The 20042-nt window shown below is 38.2% G+C and overlaps 1 protein-coding gene across 3 annotated transcripts; it reads right to left on the reverse strand.

Moving 5' to 3' along the window:
* Window positions 1-567: 567 nt before the first annotated feature.
* ALG12 (ALG12 alpha-1,6-mannosyltransferase) lies at window positions 568-20028 on the reverse strand. 3 transcript variants are annotated; one of them, XR_014582459.1, is made up of 12 exons: window positions 19822-20028; window positions 19221-19396; window positions 15545-15734; window positions 15277-15409; window positions 14581-14754; window positions 12858-13052; window positions 11465-11568; window positions 10750-10973; window positions 9902-10071; window positions 9639-9714; window positions 5463-5796; window positions 568-4411 (listed from the first exon to the last, which is right to left on the reverse strand). XR_014582459.1 is itself a non-coding variant. In XM_083831488.1 (12 exons), exons 4-12 carry the CDS (start codon window positions 15707-15709, stop codon window positions 5565-5567), a joined length of 1473 nt encoding a protein of 490 aa, XP_083687614.1. In that variant the 5' UTR covers window positions 15710-15734; window positions 19221-19396; window positions 19468-19550; window positions 19822-20028; the 3' UTR covers window positions 4733-5564. The 3 variants fall into 3 exon arrangements, 2 of the variants coding, with proteins under 2 accessions (XP_083687614.1, XP_083687613.1); XM_083831488.1 differs by lacking the exon at window positions 568-4411 and adding an exon at window positions 19468-19550 and having other exon boundaries at window positions 4733-5796; XM_083831487.1 differs by lacking the exon at window positions 568-4411 and having other exon boundaries at window positions 4733-5796.
* Between the last annotated feature and the right edge of the window lie 14 nt (window positions 20029-20042).

The following is a 20042-nucleotide window of genomic DNA, read 5'->3' on the forward strand; positions in this document are numbered from 1 at the left end:
TTGAGAAATGAATGACTTCAAAAGCAGTGCTGAAAGCTTTCATTAAAGTATTGAGGTAAGTTGTTGTATGTGTGGGTTTTGTATTGATTTTTACTTTATAGAGATTATTTTTAATCTTAGTGATTGCTAAGCTTTCATATATTCCAACTTTTTAAATATTTGTGATGAAACTACTTTATTAGAAAACTCCCTTATTTTTACATCATACTCTCCCAGACAGCAAGAAAATGCAAGCTCTGTTAAGTGGGAGCTTTCGTCAAGCTGAGTTTTTTGCTGGATCAATCCCTGCAGCAGCATAGTTCCCTAATGCATAATGACTTGGTGGATCTGCAACGGTGACACAAACTTTATTTAAACATTAATTTCAGTACATTAGCAACTTCAGAAATAAATTTGGAGCAGATGGTACTAGAGATGTCATTATAAGGATCTAATAGCTTCTGTGTCTTCTAAGAGTAGGCAGGTGTAACCACTAACTACATACTGCAGCAAGAAATATTTTGCAGTACTAAATGTAGGAAGGGGAAGAAGTAGATGTGTAATGGTCTTTTAAAAAAAACTCAAGTCTTGCAAAGGTGTATAATGTATTTATTGATATACATATATATACATATATATATATATATGTATTATGCACAAGTAACCTGTGAATAATGCTCCTCCCATACTGCCACTTCCATTTGGCCTCTTTTCCTACCCAAGTAAAAATGAAGTAACCTGCTTGACTGCAGAATTTGGCCAGTGACTATTTACTAGGAATGTTCGTGGCTTCTCCCCACCATCCAAGAATTTATTCTCAATTTACAAAGAATAGAAATCTCAATGTAGAACAGTTTAATTGTAGCATAAGGATGTGATTAATAAAACGTAGATAGAAATGACAAGCTCAAAGCAGATGTGTACAGTTGTTGAAATACCTGTCCCTTAAAATAGTATTTATTTTCATAACTATACAGAGCTGACAGTAACAAACTGCATTTAGGTATTTCCAAACCCAGGGAAAATAAACCTGTAATTAGTGAATATCACTTTCTAATTACAGATTTAGATTTTTTTTCTTAAAACCAAATATTTCAGTCCTCCCACAAGTACATTCATCCTTTGCTTTATTCTTAGCTACAAGGAAGAGTGATTCTTTACCTTCCTGGCAAAACTGACCCAAAACTGCCTTGTTTCATAAAATGAACACACCAACCAGAAATGGCAACCACAGTGATATCCCCAGCTTAAGTATCAGCTTGGATTCCAAAAGCTAGCTATGCCTAAACAGTCCTTACCACTCCCCCCCACCCCCTCGCTTTTTTTTGCCCTTTTTTTTTTCCCCTCTGTATGAACCAATACCTTCTTTTAGTCTTTGGATTTAAATTGACAGTTTTAAAGGAAAAGAGGGATTCCATTTCAAAAGTATTTGTACCTTACACTTGACATAACTGGACAGAAATCAAACCTTGCTATGGGACCAAAAGCAGTTGCAGCTGAAATAAAGCAGAATTTCTGAAAGACTGCCCATGACAGTAAGATATGGAATTTCAGGAGAAGAAGAAAAAACCTGACTGTCCTTGCTATCTTAAATGAACAACCAAAAGTAGTTGTAATGGCTCATGGTAATCTAAAGAGTTGATTTAAGTTGCATATAAAACTTTTCATTTACCTAAGCATAGGAATCATATTTGAATCAAAGAAAATCTTTGCTGTGGGGTATTCTCTGTCACCGAACCAGCAACTTTTGCAAACACCATTGTAATCTTCTGTGTTGTGTGTTAAGCAGATAGTGACAAATTTCACTTTAAGACATAGCTGAGACTAATTATGTAACCAGCTAACTGAGAAAGCTGTGGCTAAACAGTCTTGCTGACACTGGTGATACAACTCAGTCTGTGGTTTTGTTCTTTTCCTGCAAATAGAAAGTGAAGTCATTGGTAAAAGAAAGACTCTTAGAATACTAAATTACAAGGAAACTTCTCCAGGGGGGCAAATTTAAGAATGAACATAATAAAGTGAGGAAGGCAGCACTAGACTTTTGTGTAGCTTCTCTTATACCTGGAAGAGTGCTTAGATGCAAGGGAAACACACGCTCGCTCACTCCCATTGAAACAGATAAGGTAAAGGAGTCCATAAACTTTATTATCAGCTTTCAGGCTCCTTAGCATTACAGAAAGAAGTAGAAGTGCTTAGGAATAGTGGTATAGTCCTAGAGCAGTGAACTATAGCACATCCTCCATCTTGTTCATCCAAACATGTAATCTGTCTCACCAAGGGGATGTGTGACAGGACCATGGATGGAGTAGAAAAAGGAGCATGATGTTTGTTTCCAAACACATTATGCACTTATGTTGCACTGATGTTGTATTCTGATGGCTTGAATGACATGGATAGTAAAGGGAAGAACTTGAGTCAGGTTCCAACCATTCTCAGTGTAAACATATAAATATATTTTATGTCTGATCCAGGACAACCATTCTCCAGTTCTCCTCACCCCTGCATTCTCTCTTGAGACCCACAGCAGGTACATAGGACAGGTATACGGTAAACACAGTCTGTATTTTTCCCCAGCTATAAATACTTCAAGAGAATCTGTGAACTGGAAGTTACTCCTTGATCCTTTTTAGTTTGTAATGGAAGAGTGAGCTGTTTAATCCTGTTTTGAACTTGATTTTACTTTCATCATCCAAATAGCTTCTACCAGCAAGTCCTGCAACTTTTTGCACGCAATATGCAACTACTTTATTTAGTTTTACACAGGCTCTCCTAAACCTCATGGTACAAGACAGTGATTATCCACCATCTCTGGGCCACTCCTGGTGACACAACATTGTGACATTTGTGCCCAAATCATTTGTTAGCCTTGCTACTTAATGGAACAAATGTTGCTTGTAAGAAATTAAGTCAAGCTTCAAATGTGATGTTACACAACATTTGATGACCTTCAGGGAATTTCATAAGACATGCTAAAATCTTGTTCTCCAGCAGCATTATACATGTTCAATGCCTTTTATTTACAACTCCATTCTGTGTTTAACTGCCACAATCACAACATAACTTACAGGTGGACCATACTATTTTTTTTTGCTTTGTTTGGGTTATTTCAACCTTCAATTATTTGAATATGCTTACTTCATTCCATCTTTTATTATTAAGAAAAGCTATAATCTAAGCCAAGACTCAATCGAGACAAAAGGAGTTTTTTGAATGGTAATGAGAAATTTATTATGTTGAAGTCTCTTTGTAAGTTCCAACTAAGGTTTCAGAGCATGTCTCTTTCCTGTACCACACCTGTAGTAACTCAAGGCTTCTTCCAACCCTAGCCCCTAAAAGCAAACTTGGTGTTTACCTTCCTTGATGCCCTCTTATATCTGAGGGGGCTTAAACCCATGCTTTCTTCCATACAAATATCCTGACATTAATCTACATTAAAAGAGAAAAACTGTCACTTAGGGAAGCTACTCGCTTTAAAGAAAGGCAACAAGACATACAGATGAGAGCATTCATTTAAAAGAGAGGTGAGATGGTTTTATTTTATTTTTTATTTTTTTTTGAAAGTAGCTTTTGGGGAAAAACTGCAATAATCTTTGCTGCAGTTTGGCAGGTGCCCCCTTCTTATTCTGGGTGTGGGCTACAGTAACACTCCCAGCCTAGGTTGTAGGGGGTTACATGTACCCACTGTCACCTCAGTTATACAGCCACTGGTGCTACAGTGCTGCATGGGTCATGATCTACAATCCCAGGCAGGTTTCAGAGCGAAGAACTAAGCACTTTCCAAGAACCACATATATAGCTCAAGATGTAAGAGGACCTAAATAAACTTTAGAGACTGTCCAAAACTGCACTTCAGTATCTCTTTTCTGCCTTTACATATGCACTTTTATCTTCCTTTCTCTCCCCCCAACAGATAAGTCATATATATACACACACTAAACAAGCCAATTTGAGCTCATAGCTGTTACCTTCAGCAGCACCAAGGCTGCAAGCAGTAGTACATACTGCTACCACTGCCAGATATTTCTCTACACATTGGGCACGATAAATTTCACTTCAGGTTCTCAAGTTACAGCTTACGCTGTGGGGGAGTTATATAAAGTAAATGATTAGGCTTAACATATAAGGACTTACATCCTTACTCAAAAGTTTTCCTTCACAGCGTTCCAAGTTCTCAGCTATTTGCACATTTACTTCTTTCTGTACCATGTGAATTATTTGATGTCCAAATTGGCTCTGAAGGAAGCTGAGTTTTCTTCCAAAGACAAGTCAAATAGATAATACTTCAACGATTTCAATTTCAAGAGGAGCCAGGGACTGGACTAACAAGTTCTGCAGGTCGCCTTTGCCAGATCTCAGTGCGAGGAAGCCTGCACAACAGCCACCCACAGTGGAGCAGGCTCCACCCCACCAGATCAGTTCCTTGATACATAATCTAGAGGATAAAAAGAAAACATAGTCCTAAAAACTGAAGCATAATGCAGGTAAATGTAGTTCCTGAATGAAATATGCTTGAAGAGTGGAAAAAAAGTTATTCAATAAGAATTTTTTACTGTTGAGTTCTCAGTCAGTAACAAATAGCTTTCTGCCCATGCTTATTTCACAAATACTGAATTTTTACACTAGTGGAGTCCCTGTCATATTACTGAAATGTTAAGTTTTCTTCCTTAGTTTACCCCTTAACTTCTATTCTGCAATCTAGGCAGACATCCCTAACAGAGACATCTAATAAAGAAGAGATTACAGAACATGCTAAGTTACAGCATTTTAATTCCAAAAGGACTATTTAATAAAGAAACAAAATAACACCTATCATCTTCAAGTCTATTTGATTACATATTTTCATAGGTAAACTTTTGTACTGCAAATTAAGATACTGCAGCAAAGGGAAAATACTATTTAAAAAAAGTTTCCTGTGAAATCCAAGTTGTACTGCTTATTTATGAAGTATTGGAATAAATATAACCATCCTTTAATGCTCAGGTCTGTTACAAGACAGTGCTTGCCAAGAGGTCCAACTGCTTTTTAGGTGAACCTTTCACTTTAATTAGTTTAGCAGCCCACAGGGCACAATTAGGTACTGTGATGAAGCTACAATGAATATGGCTTTCCTATGCTGATAACATCATTCAAGTTTCACACAGGCAATCTGACAACTAAGGGGGTTACAGTCCAGCAGATATATCAAGTAATGCATCTTTGCACATGTAGATTACATATCAAATTATTGCCATAGCACAATCCTGTTCCATAATGTATCTTATATAGGACAATTAGGACATACCTGTGCTGCATTATGAAACAGCTACCCAAACCAAGTAGACAAGTTTTATTTAATAGCACTAAACTTAGAGGTAGCCTCTCTCAAACACACCTAATAATATTTAACTTGGTATTTGAGTATATATGGACTAGGAATGCATTGTACTATTCATGTAAGAAAGAGGACGGAGCTAAATACCAATAAGTATAAAGATTTTCTGTACCTTTTCACAGAAGCTGAATTGCAGTGCTGGAATGACAATTTTCTGTTGTCATACATTATTCAGTCATCAGCAAAGTTACATCAAAAGACTTAAAATTCACAGTCAGGATGATAGAGGAAGTTTTTCCAACAGTACTAATTTTGGCTTTAAGTTTAAAGTAAAAGGAGGTAGTGCAGTAAGATTCAACCCAATTTTACTGATGCCAGGTATATTCGCCAGTGGTCTGTGGGTTGTCTTGTAATGTGATATTTGAAGAGGGTTTGTTTCCATCAGTATGTGTGTGTAAGAAAACATCAGTTGGTCTCCTGGTTTAACATCTTCTCTTTTGTCATACCTGTAAAGAATATAGAAGGCTTATTTACATTCATACAACCGCAACATTCTCAGTTATATCCCTTTTTAAAATCAATTAGTACTGGGAAAGAAAATACTATTTTTGACGAGTTTAGGGAGCCAGTTGTTCCAGGCAAGTCTTTCTGCTGTTACTATGATCTAAATCAGGACTACTAGAAAATTTCTCAGCTAGTCCTCTGAGTTCTGTGGAAAAAGCAGCAAAACTTAAGACTGCAGAGAACCTTGGACTTATTTCTAAGTTTTGTTCTACAAGAACTCAGGTTTGAATGAGAATTTTATTATTTTTTTTTAATTTCAAAAGAGTTATGAAACACTTCAGCAGAAGCCTCTCCTGGTATAGAAACATTAAGGTAGGAGCCCCAGAAAAGAGCAGGGAAAAGGCTTTCCTGAACACTGCAGGAAAGAACAGCCCGGCAATTATAGTGTTAACCCAGCATTGTTATTTGTTCAATTTCCTCATCTACTAAGTGTTTAGGCAGGTCACTTTTGGGTCAGCTTTTGTAAACTTGTTTGAGTACCTTAACGTAGATGTTATTAAACATATACACACAAACATATAATACAATATATAACACATACATAAAAGGCAGCTAGTGCATTTCCAAACTAGCATGTCCATTGAGTTATTTATTGAAAGGGTTTATATTCAGACTAGCTGTAGAGATACTTTAAGTGATGAGAAACCAAGTGACTTAAGCATTTGGCAGGGATGTGAAAAATTTAGGTATAAGTTCAGTCACTATGTCTGATCTAAGCCCAGAACTGAACTGAAGTTTCTTTCTCACGGAGATGCATGAACCTAATTTTCTAGATTTTGAGCTTACTGTCCCATGAAGACACTGCACTATTTCGCAACAGTTATTTATTCATTCACTGAAGATACAAGAAGCAGGCGGAATTTATAGCCCAAGGGTTAGGATGCTCATATTGGACACAGCAGTCCTAATAGTCTCCTCAATCAAACAACTTCAAAAGGGGAAAGAGTAAGGTAAGTCCAGCCCACAACACTCCATAGACCACAGTTTTCTGTATTTCTTGTGCGAGACCTGTGTTCGAATCCTTGCTCTATATTCCAAAAAGATATTCTATACTAATGATGGGAAACAGTACAGATGACAGAGGTTAAGTCGAAGGTTACTTACCTTTAGTTTATGACATGACAATCTCAGGTATCTAACTAACTATACAGAGTGTTCATACTTTGTAAGCCAAGTGAAGAGTGGTGTAGTTCTTCACCCTTTCTGCTGCCCTTTTCTGCAAACTACTCTCCACCAGCTTTTGTAGCTCTTGTTCTTAGGCACCTGACTCCTCCCACACATTTCACAAGTAACTTATTCAAGTCTGTGGCTTTTGTTACAGCAGTGGACACCGGTACTGAAGTGGTACAATCCCAACCCTAACCACTCTTAGATGCACCTACGAGTAAATCCTGGTTGCATCTTACACATGGCAGAACTTTTTTTTGACCTGGCTTCCCACCTGCCAGAATTCTCTATGAAAAACTGGAAACAATAACCTCACTTCATAATTTTACAGCATTCCCAGAGATAGCAAAGTCACTAACATTTAAGGTATTTAAAGCAACAAGCACTCTACAGTGAACTGGAGGATTTGCGTGGATTATTAGCTAAACACAGAACTAGATCTTGCACACTAAGTGCTTTCTTCTAAAAATCTTGTACACTAATTTCATCTGCTATTTCCAAAAAGATCGTAATGCCAGTTAGGATGGTACGTGTGTTCAAGCTGGCAAAAAGAATGATATACTTCATAACAGCTTAACCAACTACTAATTTTGCATTTTTTTCCATCAGCAAATAAAAGGCCTTTCATCTGGCTGCAAGCATTTCTGAATTTTATTTTTTAATACTTTAAGCTTACATAGCATATTTATTCCTGGTTCAAAGAGACTGCACTAATTGAAGACAAGATTGTAACACCTGTTCTGTGTAAGAATCTGCACCAAGCTTCTTTCAATCACCCTTTGAAGAAAAATAATGGATCCCTTGAATTTTTCTTGAGGCATATAGATCTAATCTAAGCACACCACTGAAAGCTTTTAACTTTTAAGACACTTCTATTTGTGGATTGTAGTTATCCTGATGAATCATCAGTCTTCATAGCCACTCCATCCATAAATCTGTCTATGAAGACGGTAGGTTAGTTTTCACCCATCTGAAAGACTGTCACATACTTACATAAAGAGAAAATGGACAGCTGGTGCCACTAACCCATGCACTATTGTGCTGTCAGACAATGTGGCAGTCCCATGTATGATGCTCTGTTGAAGGTTTTGCCTGACCCTTTTTTTGTGAAACTTTATGATGAATCAGCCCTCCCTTGAGGCCTTTTTATGATGGGGAAAGATAAAACTGATAGAGACAAACTACCCTATAGCTGCAAAACTATGAACCATGCATCAGTGACAGGGATATTATTCATTTGCTTTCCAATCCCACTGCACTACAGCCTTGCAAGCAAAAAGTGAAGAAAAAAGAAAAAAAAAGAAGCCATGCAAACACCCTTGCCATCTGAAAAAGCCCATTGAAATTAAGCATTGTTTTAAGAGCAAAGTTGCATTTATAGTCACATTTAGAGTAGTATAAGTGTGTGTGTATATATATATATATATATTCAAAATCAGAATGTAACATTTTAGGTATCATACATGATCACTTGTACTCTAATAATTTAATATCTCCTCCTGACTGTTCATGTATTAAGACCTTCTCTAGATTGAAGATGCAAAAAAAAATTTGAAATAAACATTGGATTGGTAAATATGACAGAAATTCAGCTTTTGGCTGTCAGTACCATCATGACCTTACAAGAAAGTACGGAAAATAAGGCATAGCAAGCTAAACGATTCCTAGTTGTCCTAGAAGCACAGTTTTCCTTTCTTCTCTTTACTCCAGAATACTTTTTAATCTCAAAACATGCCAGTAAATTAACTATGTTTCTTCATTTTATCCTGAACACCTTAACTGGGAAGAAAACTCCATGTTCAAAGTACCTCTTAACCAAAATCCAAAATCTGTTTGTACTGCTTTTGCTTCTCATTAACATTACATTTTAAATTAGAAACCCTGACTTCAGCTAACGAGGTAGGCCTAAGATCAGGAAGATGTCTTTTTTGGTATACATCCTGAAAAGCAAACAACGCCATTCCACAAACGTCCCCTACTATTCGTTTAAATATTCTGATTCTTAGTATGGCTTGTGTACATCACTGCTGCTCATGGTAACAAAGCACTCAACTGCTCTCCCTCAGAGCTAATGAATGTGACCACATGACACAGTCCACATGACAGCAACTTCAATACCATCTATTTGAAGGATGTTCCACATAAAAATAGACTTTGAATATTAATACACAGGTAGGCCTCACACTGCAACACATCACTTAAAAACAAATAAAATGAGATCTCCCCACAATTATATATGCTGTTCTACCAAGAACAATGTTCTTCTACTTCTGTTTTTCATAAAATCTAGTGAAATACCAAACATAGCTGTATTAAAGATAATGGGGATTTAGTAAGGTACTTTTTTGCACTGTTCTGATATCTTTAAAGATTCTGTTATTCAGGTAAAAAATAACCAATACAAATCAAAAACATTACGGTGATCAGCTCCTGAAGTGGCAGCACTGCATATATCCAAATTCTTTAAAGATTCGCATTGTTCTTGACCTGGCTGAATAAATATGCTGCACAAAAAAACTAATCTGTGATGCTTGCCCCTGTGCATATTAAAAAAAAAAAGATAAAGAAAAAAAGCAGATGCTTATCTTCAGTTCAAAATACCTCGTTCATAACATACCTCCAATCTGAATTGATTTCTAGAAACCGAGAGACTCCTGTTTGTGCTGCAGCCACATCAATATGAACGGAGACCTCTACGTAAACGAAAAAAACATTTTAAAATTATTGTAAGAACACTCAGATTATTAAATAAACAGAATAGCAACAGAAAAGATGCACAAAAACAGTACAAAGAAGCAATGTCCAATACATATAAAGATACACTATCACTAAAGTTACATTTGAAATTAGGTGAACGTACCTCAAAACAGCTTTACATACCTGCTGTTGAAGGTACCAACTCATGCAGTTTCTGAATTGCTACTCCTCCAGGATAATTGAAATGTGAAACATATAATGATGTTCCTGAATAAGCAGCATTAACTACAAGATGCATTATAACAAAAAAAGATCCAAGTTTGTACAGCCAGGACTTCCGGTAGCTATTCAGGCTGTTGAGAGTGGAAAAAAATAAGACTAAACTGTTACTTTTGTTTCAAAGATCAGTACAAACTTAATTACAATTGTGTATAAGGAATGCATTTACTATTAATTGCTACAAGACTAGCTTCTAGTGACAAACACATTTGAATATTCTCATTAATAAAGCTATTGAAAGCTTATCAGTAAAGCTAAGTATTTCTGTGTTTTTTTTAACTTCTAGCTATAAATGTATTCTCCTCCAAAGAAGTTCAGAGTTCAACTTAAATTTGTTTACTCAGTATACCCAAGTTTAACTATTTAATACACACTCCATGTTTCATAAGCTCCACTTGTATATTAAACTATCTTCTGAGGAAAGTTATGTTGACGCCACACTAGTACCCTGGGATGTCCTTTTCTCTGGTGGATAAAATAAACTGAATTGCAAGAGCATGACAGAAAAATCAGAACTCTGCTCTTGACTCTGCCACAGACTTGCCAAATTATCCTTCTAAATCCTATCACTTTTCTTTCTTCATTTCCCTCACTAGTAGCATGGGTACAATGATGAAGACCTCTTTTCTAGAGCATCTCTAGATCTTAAGATAACCCAGACTCCAAGACAGAAAGAAGTGCATAAAATTAGTAGTAACAGCTTTACTTCTTTTTTACATTTTCAGAAAGAAAAAAAGTAATTTCAAACTTACATTCGTGAGCATACTTTAGCAGCCACTATGTTGAAGACGGGGAAAGTATACATGATAAAACGCAACTCTTTGTGTGGGAGAAAAGAATACAAGAAAATAAAGCCCAGTGCTGGCAAAAGTAATATCCGAGTTCTCTTTTCTGCTGCACCTAAAGGTACAAATATTATGCTGCATCCCAAAGCACGAGGCAGGGCTGAATAGAAATACCACAAGAAGGGGGAGGTCTTCACGGTGAAAAGGAGAGGGAGAGTTAAGGATACTTTCACTAAGAAGTAAAGTATATAATCTTTCCAGTTGCATACACAAACTTTGCAAATATGCAGTAGATTTTTTGTATATCACAGATATTATTTTTGGAATACCACAAATCACTTGGGATTTGGTTTACTCCCTTACTCTTTGAGAAATAAAAGCAGTTGTCTAGGTACTTTCATATCATCCAATGGAGGTATATCAAACAGCACTAATGATAAGAAACAAAAAATTACAGGGAAGAAACCTGGATTTATACTGGTAGAACATGAAGAAGCAAAAAGTCAACAGAAGTTTAAATTTAAGGAAATATCTAAGAAATAGACATTGCCTCATACACTTCAAATAAATTCAACTTTTCATTAAGTATTTCATCAACACCAAAACTGAGTCTCAGGAACAGGTCTTTTCTTTAGCTGACAGTGTTGAAGATCTTTTTCCCCCTCAATGTTTCAAAGGATACTCCCCAGTTGGAACTTTTATTTAAAACTGTATTATACCAGAGCACTTTCCCTTCAGGCCATACAAGTTGTCTCCAGAATAGAGAATCCACAGCCACTGTTAGCCCTGAAAGAATTAAATACAAATCTGGGTGAACTAAGAAACAGAGAAAACCAAACGAGCACATCCACAGTGCACATTGACTGACAAGAATAACACAAACTGGAACATGCACTGTAAGTCTCCCCCAAAGCCAAAGAGTAGGTTGAATATATCTGTCTTGCCATGGAAATGCAGGAGTGGGAGGCACTTCTTAATGGAAGTCTTAATAGAAGTATGTCAGATAAGAATCTGATTTGAGATTTTCCCCCACTGCAATCCCAGGTGTGAAATACAATGGTTTAATTAAAGTTTGTTTTAAAAAGAATGTTAGAGCATTAAGTATAATGAACGGTAAGAAATATGTTTTAACTTCAAATGATACTAAGTGGATTTTTATTGTAAAGCTGAAAAGTTAAAAATTCTGTCACTATTTATTAGGTGGGAGGGAAGAATGATGATAAGGGATTAAAGGCAAGCAAACAGAAAGAACAGCAAATCCATCAGTCCCATCTCCTCCGCTCAGCTCTGTGAGAATTGCTCTGGTATTTGCAAACTTTGCCAAGGTGAGATTGGGAGTACCAGTGAAATTCCTATTGGGCTTCTTACACTATGAGGTGCCTCCAAACGCACATGCAATGATCATTCATTGTTTCTACTGTGGAAAGCACAGCACACTACCAGAGTTCATCATCAGCCATCTAATGACAGCATTTTTTATTAGGTAGGCTGGCAGAAAAGCTTACTTATGTGCACAAGCTTTCTGTGGATGGGTAGAAACAAAATTTCTCAAACTATCGTGAATAATCACCTAAGCCGTTCAAGTTAATGTAATAAAGAAACAGGGAAACAAAGGAGACTTTTCTTAAACCTTAAGCATCCACAAAGCTGAACTGTGACTCTCCCCACAACCCTCTTGCTCAGTATCCCTGTCTGTCACACTTCTATTTTATCCAGGTTTCAGCTTGTCATCACAGCAACAGATACTACAGCTGATGATGCACCTGGAACTACAGACAGGTACTAATTATACTATACTAAACACACACATCCAAGCTTTTTCAAGACTAGGACTTTAGATACTATAAGCATCTAAAGGCAGAGGTCATAGTATCTTTCTACTGCTCTGTGCACAATTAGTTCCTCACTCACAAACATTCTAAGAAATAATTATGTTTGTGGTGTTACTGGCAAATGGAATCACACAAAAAAAGGCCACAAGGACCAGGTCACCAGAGAAGACAGGCAAATCTCCAGACTTTTGCTAAATTTAGTATGTGGCTTTTTTTTTTTTTCTCCCTTAAGCAAATACTTACCCAAACAAAAAATTCCAGCAGGAATAGCATGGGAAAGCACCTTTAAAACGGAGACTCTTTTAGTTAATAATGTCACCAGAAGCATGAGGCCTAAGAATATGGCAAGCTCTGATCTGAAGATTATAATTGCCAAAGCTGAGAACCAAACAAATGGCCTCTGCTTTTGCTGTATCCAATATGTCAATGCCAACAGCACTGTAAAAATAAAACAAAACTGTCTGAATTATTTGTTTTCTACAGGGTAATACTTTTATTAATACAGGCACCTTGTTACTCAAACTTCCCACCCCTTGCCACCTTGGTCTTTCTATTATTTCTGGTCTAGACATTCTTCCTCATCACAGAAACGTGACTTAGAAAAACAAGCAACATACTATAGCTGATGCTTAAGTAAGTAGGAAAAGCATAACCAGTGAAGGAACATCTGGCAAGTCTTTCTAAATAGTACATTTAATAGCTTTTGATCCTCACCTCCTTCAAACTTAAGGGAGTACTAAAAGCCTTTCAAACTAAGGCTCATAATTATTATTGCTCAATATCTGCTGAAGAGTTAGGTTTGTCTCCCCAGGGAAGTGGTCACGGCACTGAGCCTGCTGGAGTTCAAGTGTTTGGACAATGCTGTCAGACACATGCTCTGTTTTTTTTGGGTGGACCTCTGGGGGACCCAGGAGTTGGACTCCATGATCCTTGTGGGTCCCTTCCAACTCGGCTATTCTATGATTCTTCTATTGGATGAGCATATTCTCTATTAATGAGAACTGGAACCCATTTCAAATATGAAAGACTACAAACGATCACTGAGGGAGAAGGAACTATTAGTCCATTTGCATGGTTAGCCAGAGATGCACCCTGTCTCCACAGATGAAGTTACCTCTACGTTTTTGCAGTTCAAATCACATGATAACACTGACTACACTGTAAAGCAGTCATGAACCCTAAGCAAAATACAAGAGAACGATACCTGTTGATTACTTGTGAAATAGTAACAGCACAAACACATAAATGAACTTGTATTTTCTAATATCTACAAAAATGATCTGGAAAGTCTGCTACTATACAATGGTTATTTGACAATTCAATCATTCTTTGTACTGTTTTCAGTTCTGCTCTACACAGGTTCTTATACCAACCTCATGATTTTATTAGCTGAACAACTTCCACTGAAGCATTAAGTGACTAAGCTAGTATCTGTCATATGCGGTTAATCTTTCCTCTCGTCATCTCTGGGGAAAAACCTGTATGTGTAAGGGTAGGGTTTTGACCTTGATTTTTTTTTTCTGGCTCTTTAAGTGTACAAACTGCTACATTTAACTCCAGAAGAGAAAGGTGGAGAGTTTACTGTGTGAGTCTGTTACAGAGTCTCATGAGAAAGCTGTTTCCTGTGTAGATTATGTTCAGATTTTTTTTTTTGAATTGCAGGTGTACCTACTGTCTTTTTCAATGCCTCTGTTTTATGCAGAGATGTGTACTCAAAACTCTGACAAACTCCATGTATATTCAGATTCAATACAACTAGATTCAATTCATTGCAAGTCATGTACAGTAAAAAAGAAAAAGCCACTATTGCTTAAGTTTTCTCACCTCATTATCACACCATTTAACCAAGTGTATATATATAAATTTATATGTAAATTTGGTCTAACCATACTTTTTTCTATATTTTAACTATCCACACATTTGAGATCTTTTTGTATTTTAAAATTCTTTCTATGCAAATACTTACCAAAAGGAAGTGCAAACACATTAGGAAGGGTTCGTGTACAGTAAAACATCAAATGAAACTGAGTAACAGTTATGAGACAGAAGACTGTTGATGTAGTTGCTCCAAACTGCTTTCTAACTTCTTTCTGCAACTTCCATAACGTGTAAATCACGCTGAGCCCCAAGCTTCCTCGGACTATTAGAAAAATAAAAGTGGGAAAATATGAGTAATATCAGATTGATCCCTGATGGACAAATATGTAACTAATGGGAAGTTATTACGAATAATACAAAAGATCTCACATTATAAGCCACTCTAAAGAAGAGGAAAAAAAAACCTACCCACATCAATTTATTTATTTTAACCCACCTTTAATTTGCCTGATACTTTTCCACAGAGGTCAATACTTCTATGCCCAAGTCAAACAATATTTTCTGAAGTATTTACGCAAGTATACATGAGAATGTATTCTCTGAAGACATTTGCTTCTTCTACACTGTTAGACATCTGTTAGCAAAAACTTTCTCTGTGTTGTTAATTAGTCCAAAAGATAGAGGTGGAATTGCTGTGCTGGCTCCAAGTAACTACAGTTTCCAAAATCCCTCATTACAGAAAAGAGTTTTAACCACTGATCCAAACACTGACTGTTACAACAACGTTAAACATTAAAACAAGTTTGAATATATGTATGTTTACTACTGGACTAAGTTCTCATACCTATCAGCTGGGAGTAAAACTTGGACATTTTTAACAGAGAAAGTACGTATATAGCTGGGCTGGAAAGAGCAGCGATAAAAATTGGTCCAAGAAACGTTCTTGGGACAACTCCAGGAAATTCATGATGGTCATACTGCAAAAGGGAAAACATAAGTAAGATAGACAAACCAGAAAAAAAAAATCAGGATAAATCATATTCATGTTGCATAAAGAAGGATGTTGCAGGCTTTAACAGCTTCCACAAAAGAACACCTTCTTTTCAACTCACCTTATCCAAGTCCAGCTGGTGGTACACAACATCGTGGATGGCCTGTAGGTTAAAGCTTTCCTCCACTTTTGTAAATGGACAGACAGTTAAATGAACAAAGGCCACAACAATCATCAGCAGCAATAGTGGGAATGACCGCCCACTCGAGTTCCTCTTCTGAGCCATCCTGGGACTGAAACTTGCATATATTCTATTATCATTGAAGATTAAAAGACCATACATTAATAAAACATCGTGAAGCAAACAAACAAACAAGATCGATAAGCTTGGTTCATACAGGAAGAAGTACTACAGTACTGTACAAGTCTAAACAAAGAATCATTTGAATCATGTATCACAATTTCTGTATGCATTCAATGAGTAAAATAGTCAAAAACATAGTCTGCATTTCAGGATTCGTGCCATCTTCTGCAAGTGCAAAGACTTAATTTTCAATCTACAAGACATCAGACAACACAGACCCTACTTAACGAGATATTTCCCTTTGTGCCCCATACTGCCACCACTGCCAAGAGCACCATCTCATTTATGTCTGTGTTTTGTGGGAGAGACAGCTTTGTAATTTACTCTCACTTTAATCTCACACTGGAATTACACACGATCTTTAGAACATACTATCTCTCTTGTCTGGGACTCTGAAGTTCGTGGGAGAAGAAGCTTGAGGATGATTAATTGTTCAAAACAGAGTACTTTGAACTTTTGAGTTTGCTAGCTTGCCAGTGGCTAGATCTAGAATCAGCAAGAAAAGGATGAACCCCCCTTGGCACCCACACCACAACTGTGTCAGTATCGTCCGAACCCAGTCCTTCACACTCCTACTTGGAAATAAAGGCCATCTGTCCCCTGTGCTTTGTTTCGCAACACTATGGTGACCCATACTTATGGTATTATCTGTGGTGTATTTTAGGCAACGTCAAGGGCACATAAAGCACAGGTATTTTAATGATTATGCAGCTCATCTTTACTAGTTTCAGTTTATAAAACAGAAAAAAGTTCTGTTGCATGTCCATTTTGAGCAAAAACACAGCAGTCTATTTCCTATTAATTTAAGCTTCCCGCTTTTCTGAGTTTACAGTTTAATAAGAGACAAGATTTTGTTTATTACTTGTTTCTCTGGGAACAGAACAAGAATAAACTTTTAACATAGAACCTTTAAGGTACAACTGGGATTTTGGTTAGAGATGTTTTCTTCTGTGTTTTGGTAGACCAAACAGATGTAAGATAGCTGGCAGATTTATTAGGATCGCTTAGCAACTGCCTCCTAGAGTTACCTTTTCCTCAATTGATAGGTCCTGCTCATTAGTAAAAATAATGAGATAAAGCAACGTAGATGTTCCTTCTTTCCACAGCTAAAACCAGTTAATCCAGAAACTTATGTAATCCCTGTAAATTCTGTATGTATCTACATATTATACTATATATATACATATACACACACATATATATTCCTACATGTATCATGTAATAATTTTCTATTTCCTGTAATTCCTACTGCTAACTGAAGCTCTAATCCGAGGCTCAAAGGCAGAGTTCTGTGGTAGGTCTTCACAATTTTTGGATTGTTTTGCAATGTTAGGAGCCTAAGTAAACACCACATCCCAGGAAGTAGAAAGTCTTTTTAACCTGTGCCTAGTATTTTAAAACAAAAACAACAACAAACACTGGGATGGATAAAATTGAGTTTTGCTAAGACAGAATCATTTTTCCACAGCAGCAGTAAAAGAAGTATTGGACTACCACCAGCAGCACTTAGAGAAGTGCTTGGTAGGATTTAAGCCTCTGTGCAGTGCATCTTGTTCACATTCTTGCCTCTGGAAAGCTCTCTTGCTGAATTCTTCCATTAAATACAGAGACATCTCATATTTCTGGCCAAATCCACCCAAGAGAAAAATGGACACTGAAGGATCAGTCTAGCTCAGGCCATACACCAAAATGGGCATTTGAACAACTTGCCTTTCATGTGAAGCAGATGTAGCACAGCAGCAAGCTGGGTTTTCCTCAATGAAAATTCTCAGCTTAACATTTCAGACATTTTGGGTCCTTTTACAAGGATTTTTGGGGTCCTAAGTGTCAAGTAACTTTATCTTTTCATTCTTAATTACAACATCTGCTTTAAAAAAAAGTTACTAGTATAGACTGCTACTGCTGTCTTTAACTGATCAGCACATAATCAACCCCTTACTTCTAAATGGCAGTAAAGCTGCATATCCCATGCACAGTTTTTCACAACGTTCCCCCGTGAATCTTTTTGACTTCAGTCCTAGCATACGCCTGAAGTAAGCAAGCTTGCCAGCATACTCAGAGATTTTCAAGATAACTGTATGCATTATACATACTGAAATTCCCTGAAGGGAAACACACTAGAAGATTAGAAAACAGAGCATGAAGACAACACCTAGGTTTCTGAGATAAAGTCTAACAAATTTAGTGATCTTGTCAAGTCTCAAGATAACCAGTTCCGTCAAAAATTGATGTTGACAAAGCTTGAATTTTAAGTGAAATTTATCAGACAAGTAGACACCGAATTTGATGTTTAGAATAAATTTCCTACATAAACACAAAATGCATGCAATTTACAGCTTTTATTTTTAAAATGCCAAAAAAATACAAAAACAGAATTTCACTTAACAAAAAACTTCAAATAATAAAGGTTAGAGGAATACAGAAAGCAAATACAAATATTTCCATATCATTAACATTCTGACAACTTTTGAAGAATCTTAATCAGAGCTACACAACACAGCAGTACTTACACCCTCCTCCCCTACGCATCCCAAAGGTCTGCCTCAAGATTGAATCTTGAAAGGCAGAGACTTTCAACACATGGAATTCACCCCTTACTGGAATTAATTTGGGTGTAAATTTTTTTTTTCCCCATAAAAAAGCCTAGAACATTTTTTTCCCCAGACTTTTTAAATACTTTTTCTGTGGAAGTGTCATTAGTTTCACGAATGGACTTTCTAATCTTCTCATGAAAATCTATTATACTTGGCTCACTTATGTTTTTCAGACACTCTTTGGGATAATTATGTTAAGAGCTTGGCAGCCAACCTGAATGCTGAATCCATCTGCAGAGGCTGCATTTCACCCCCTCATGCTCTGTCTGGAAGCATCCAAACAGAACCAAGAGCATCCCAACAGAAGGTCCTCCCCTTTTGGCTTGGTCTAGCTTGTATAAAATGTACGCTGTATTATCTTCCATTTTCATGTTATTGCTATACTTTAATAGCTATTCTGACTTTGCTTTAAAGCTGACCTCCTTCAGAGGTCAGCTTTAAGCCTTGTAGTTGCTGGGATCGCTTTTTTTTTCTTTTATAGGAAGAAAGATGACAGTTGCTATTTTATATATGTTTATATATGTTTCCTCATGAGTCTGGGGACTTGGTAAGAGGAAAAAAAAGCAACAGAGAAGAGAAATTTGAGCCAAGAAATGAAGACTGTGACAGTACCAGCTATGAAGGTACTGCATAGTTGTGTAGAAAGTGTTAACTTTTGAGACTGAGGAAGTGACACACGGAACGCTCCCGATTCCAAAACCGACCAACAAACAACAACCCACCAATCCCCCCCACACACCCGAACCGGGCCGGCCAGCCACCCGGCCGTTAGGTGACCACCAAAGCTATCCACAAAGCATGCGACCCCCCTCTAGCGGCCACGAAGGGCACCAACCTACCTCTGCCGGCCGCGTCAGCCGGGCAGGAGCGGCGTGCGGAGCTGAGCCGAGCCGAGCCGAGCCGAGCCGAGCCACCTGCAGCCGCCCGGGTCCCGCCGGGCGCTCCGGGTCTCTTCTCTTTCCTTGAAACGTTAGCGACCGAGGTGCAGAAATGTCGCGGCTACTGAGCTGTAAGCCTAAGAAACGCCAATTTAAGAACACTGCGCGTCACGTGTAAATTATGACAGCCGTAATTAGTAATTTGCACCTTCTTTCTGTCCTGGAGGTCCTCTGCCTTGCTAAGCGGCCGTTAGCAGTCACGGGTGGACAACTGCAGCAGGCTTATGTGCCCTGTGCGTTAATCGTGAAGGTGAGAGACCGCATCCCCTGCGCCCCCAGGCCTCTCCGAGCACCCAGCTCTCTTCTCCGGGGCTTCAACTCGCCCCCGCCGCCTGCTGCGCCCCGCACAGCCGGGGAACGCCTCAGGGGCCGCTCCCCCACCCCGGCCCACCTCAGGGACCCGTTTGCAGGAGCCCTCTGCCTCTACCGCCGGGGAGCCGCCCCGGGGCCTCTCCGCCTCCTCCCGTCCCCCCGTATCGCCTCAGCCCCGTCCCCCGCTCACCGCCGCGGCCGCCTCACAACGGGCGCCGCCGGAACGGGGCTGAGGGATGCCGCGCCCACGTGACCCGCCCTCCCGGCGGCCATGTTAGGTGAGGGCACAGCACGCCCCTCCCGCCTCTATACGGAGCTATGCAGAAGCGGCCGCCAAATAGAAATGGCGACCAGCTCTGAAGCTCTCACGGGGTGCGCGGCTGCCCTCACCCATCATGGCGGCTCGGCGCT

The sequence above is a fragment of the Anser anser genome (assembly GCF_964211835.1).
Source record: "Anser anser genome assembly, chromosome: 1".
Lineage (NCBI taxonomy): Eukaryota > Metazoa > Chordata > Aves > Anseriformes > Anatidae > Anser > Anser anser.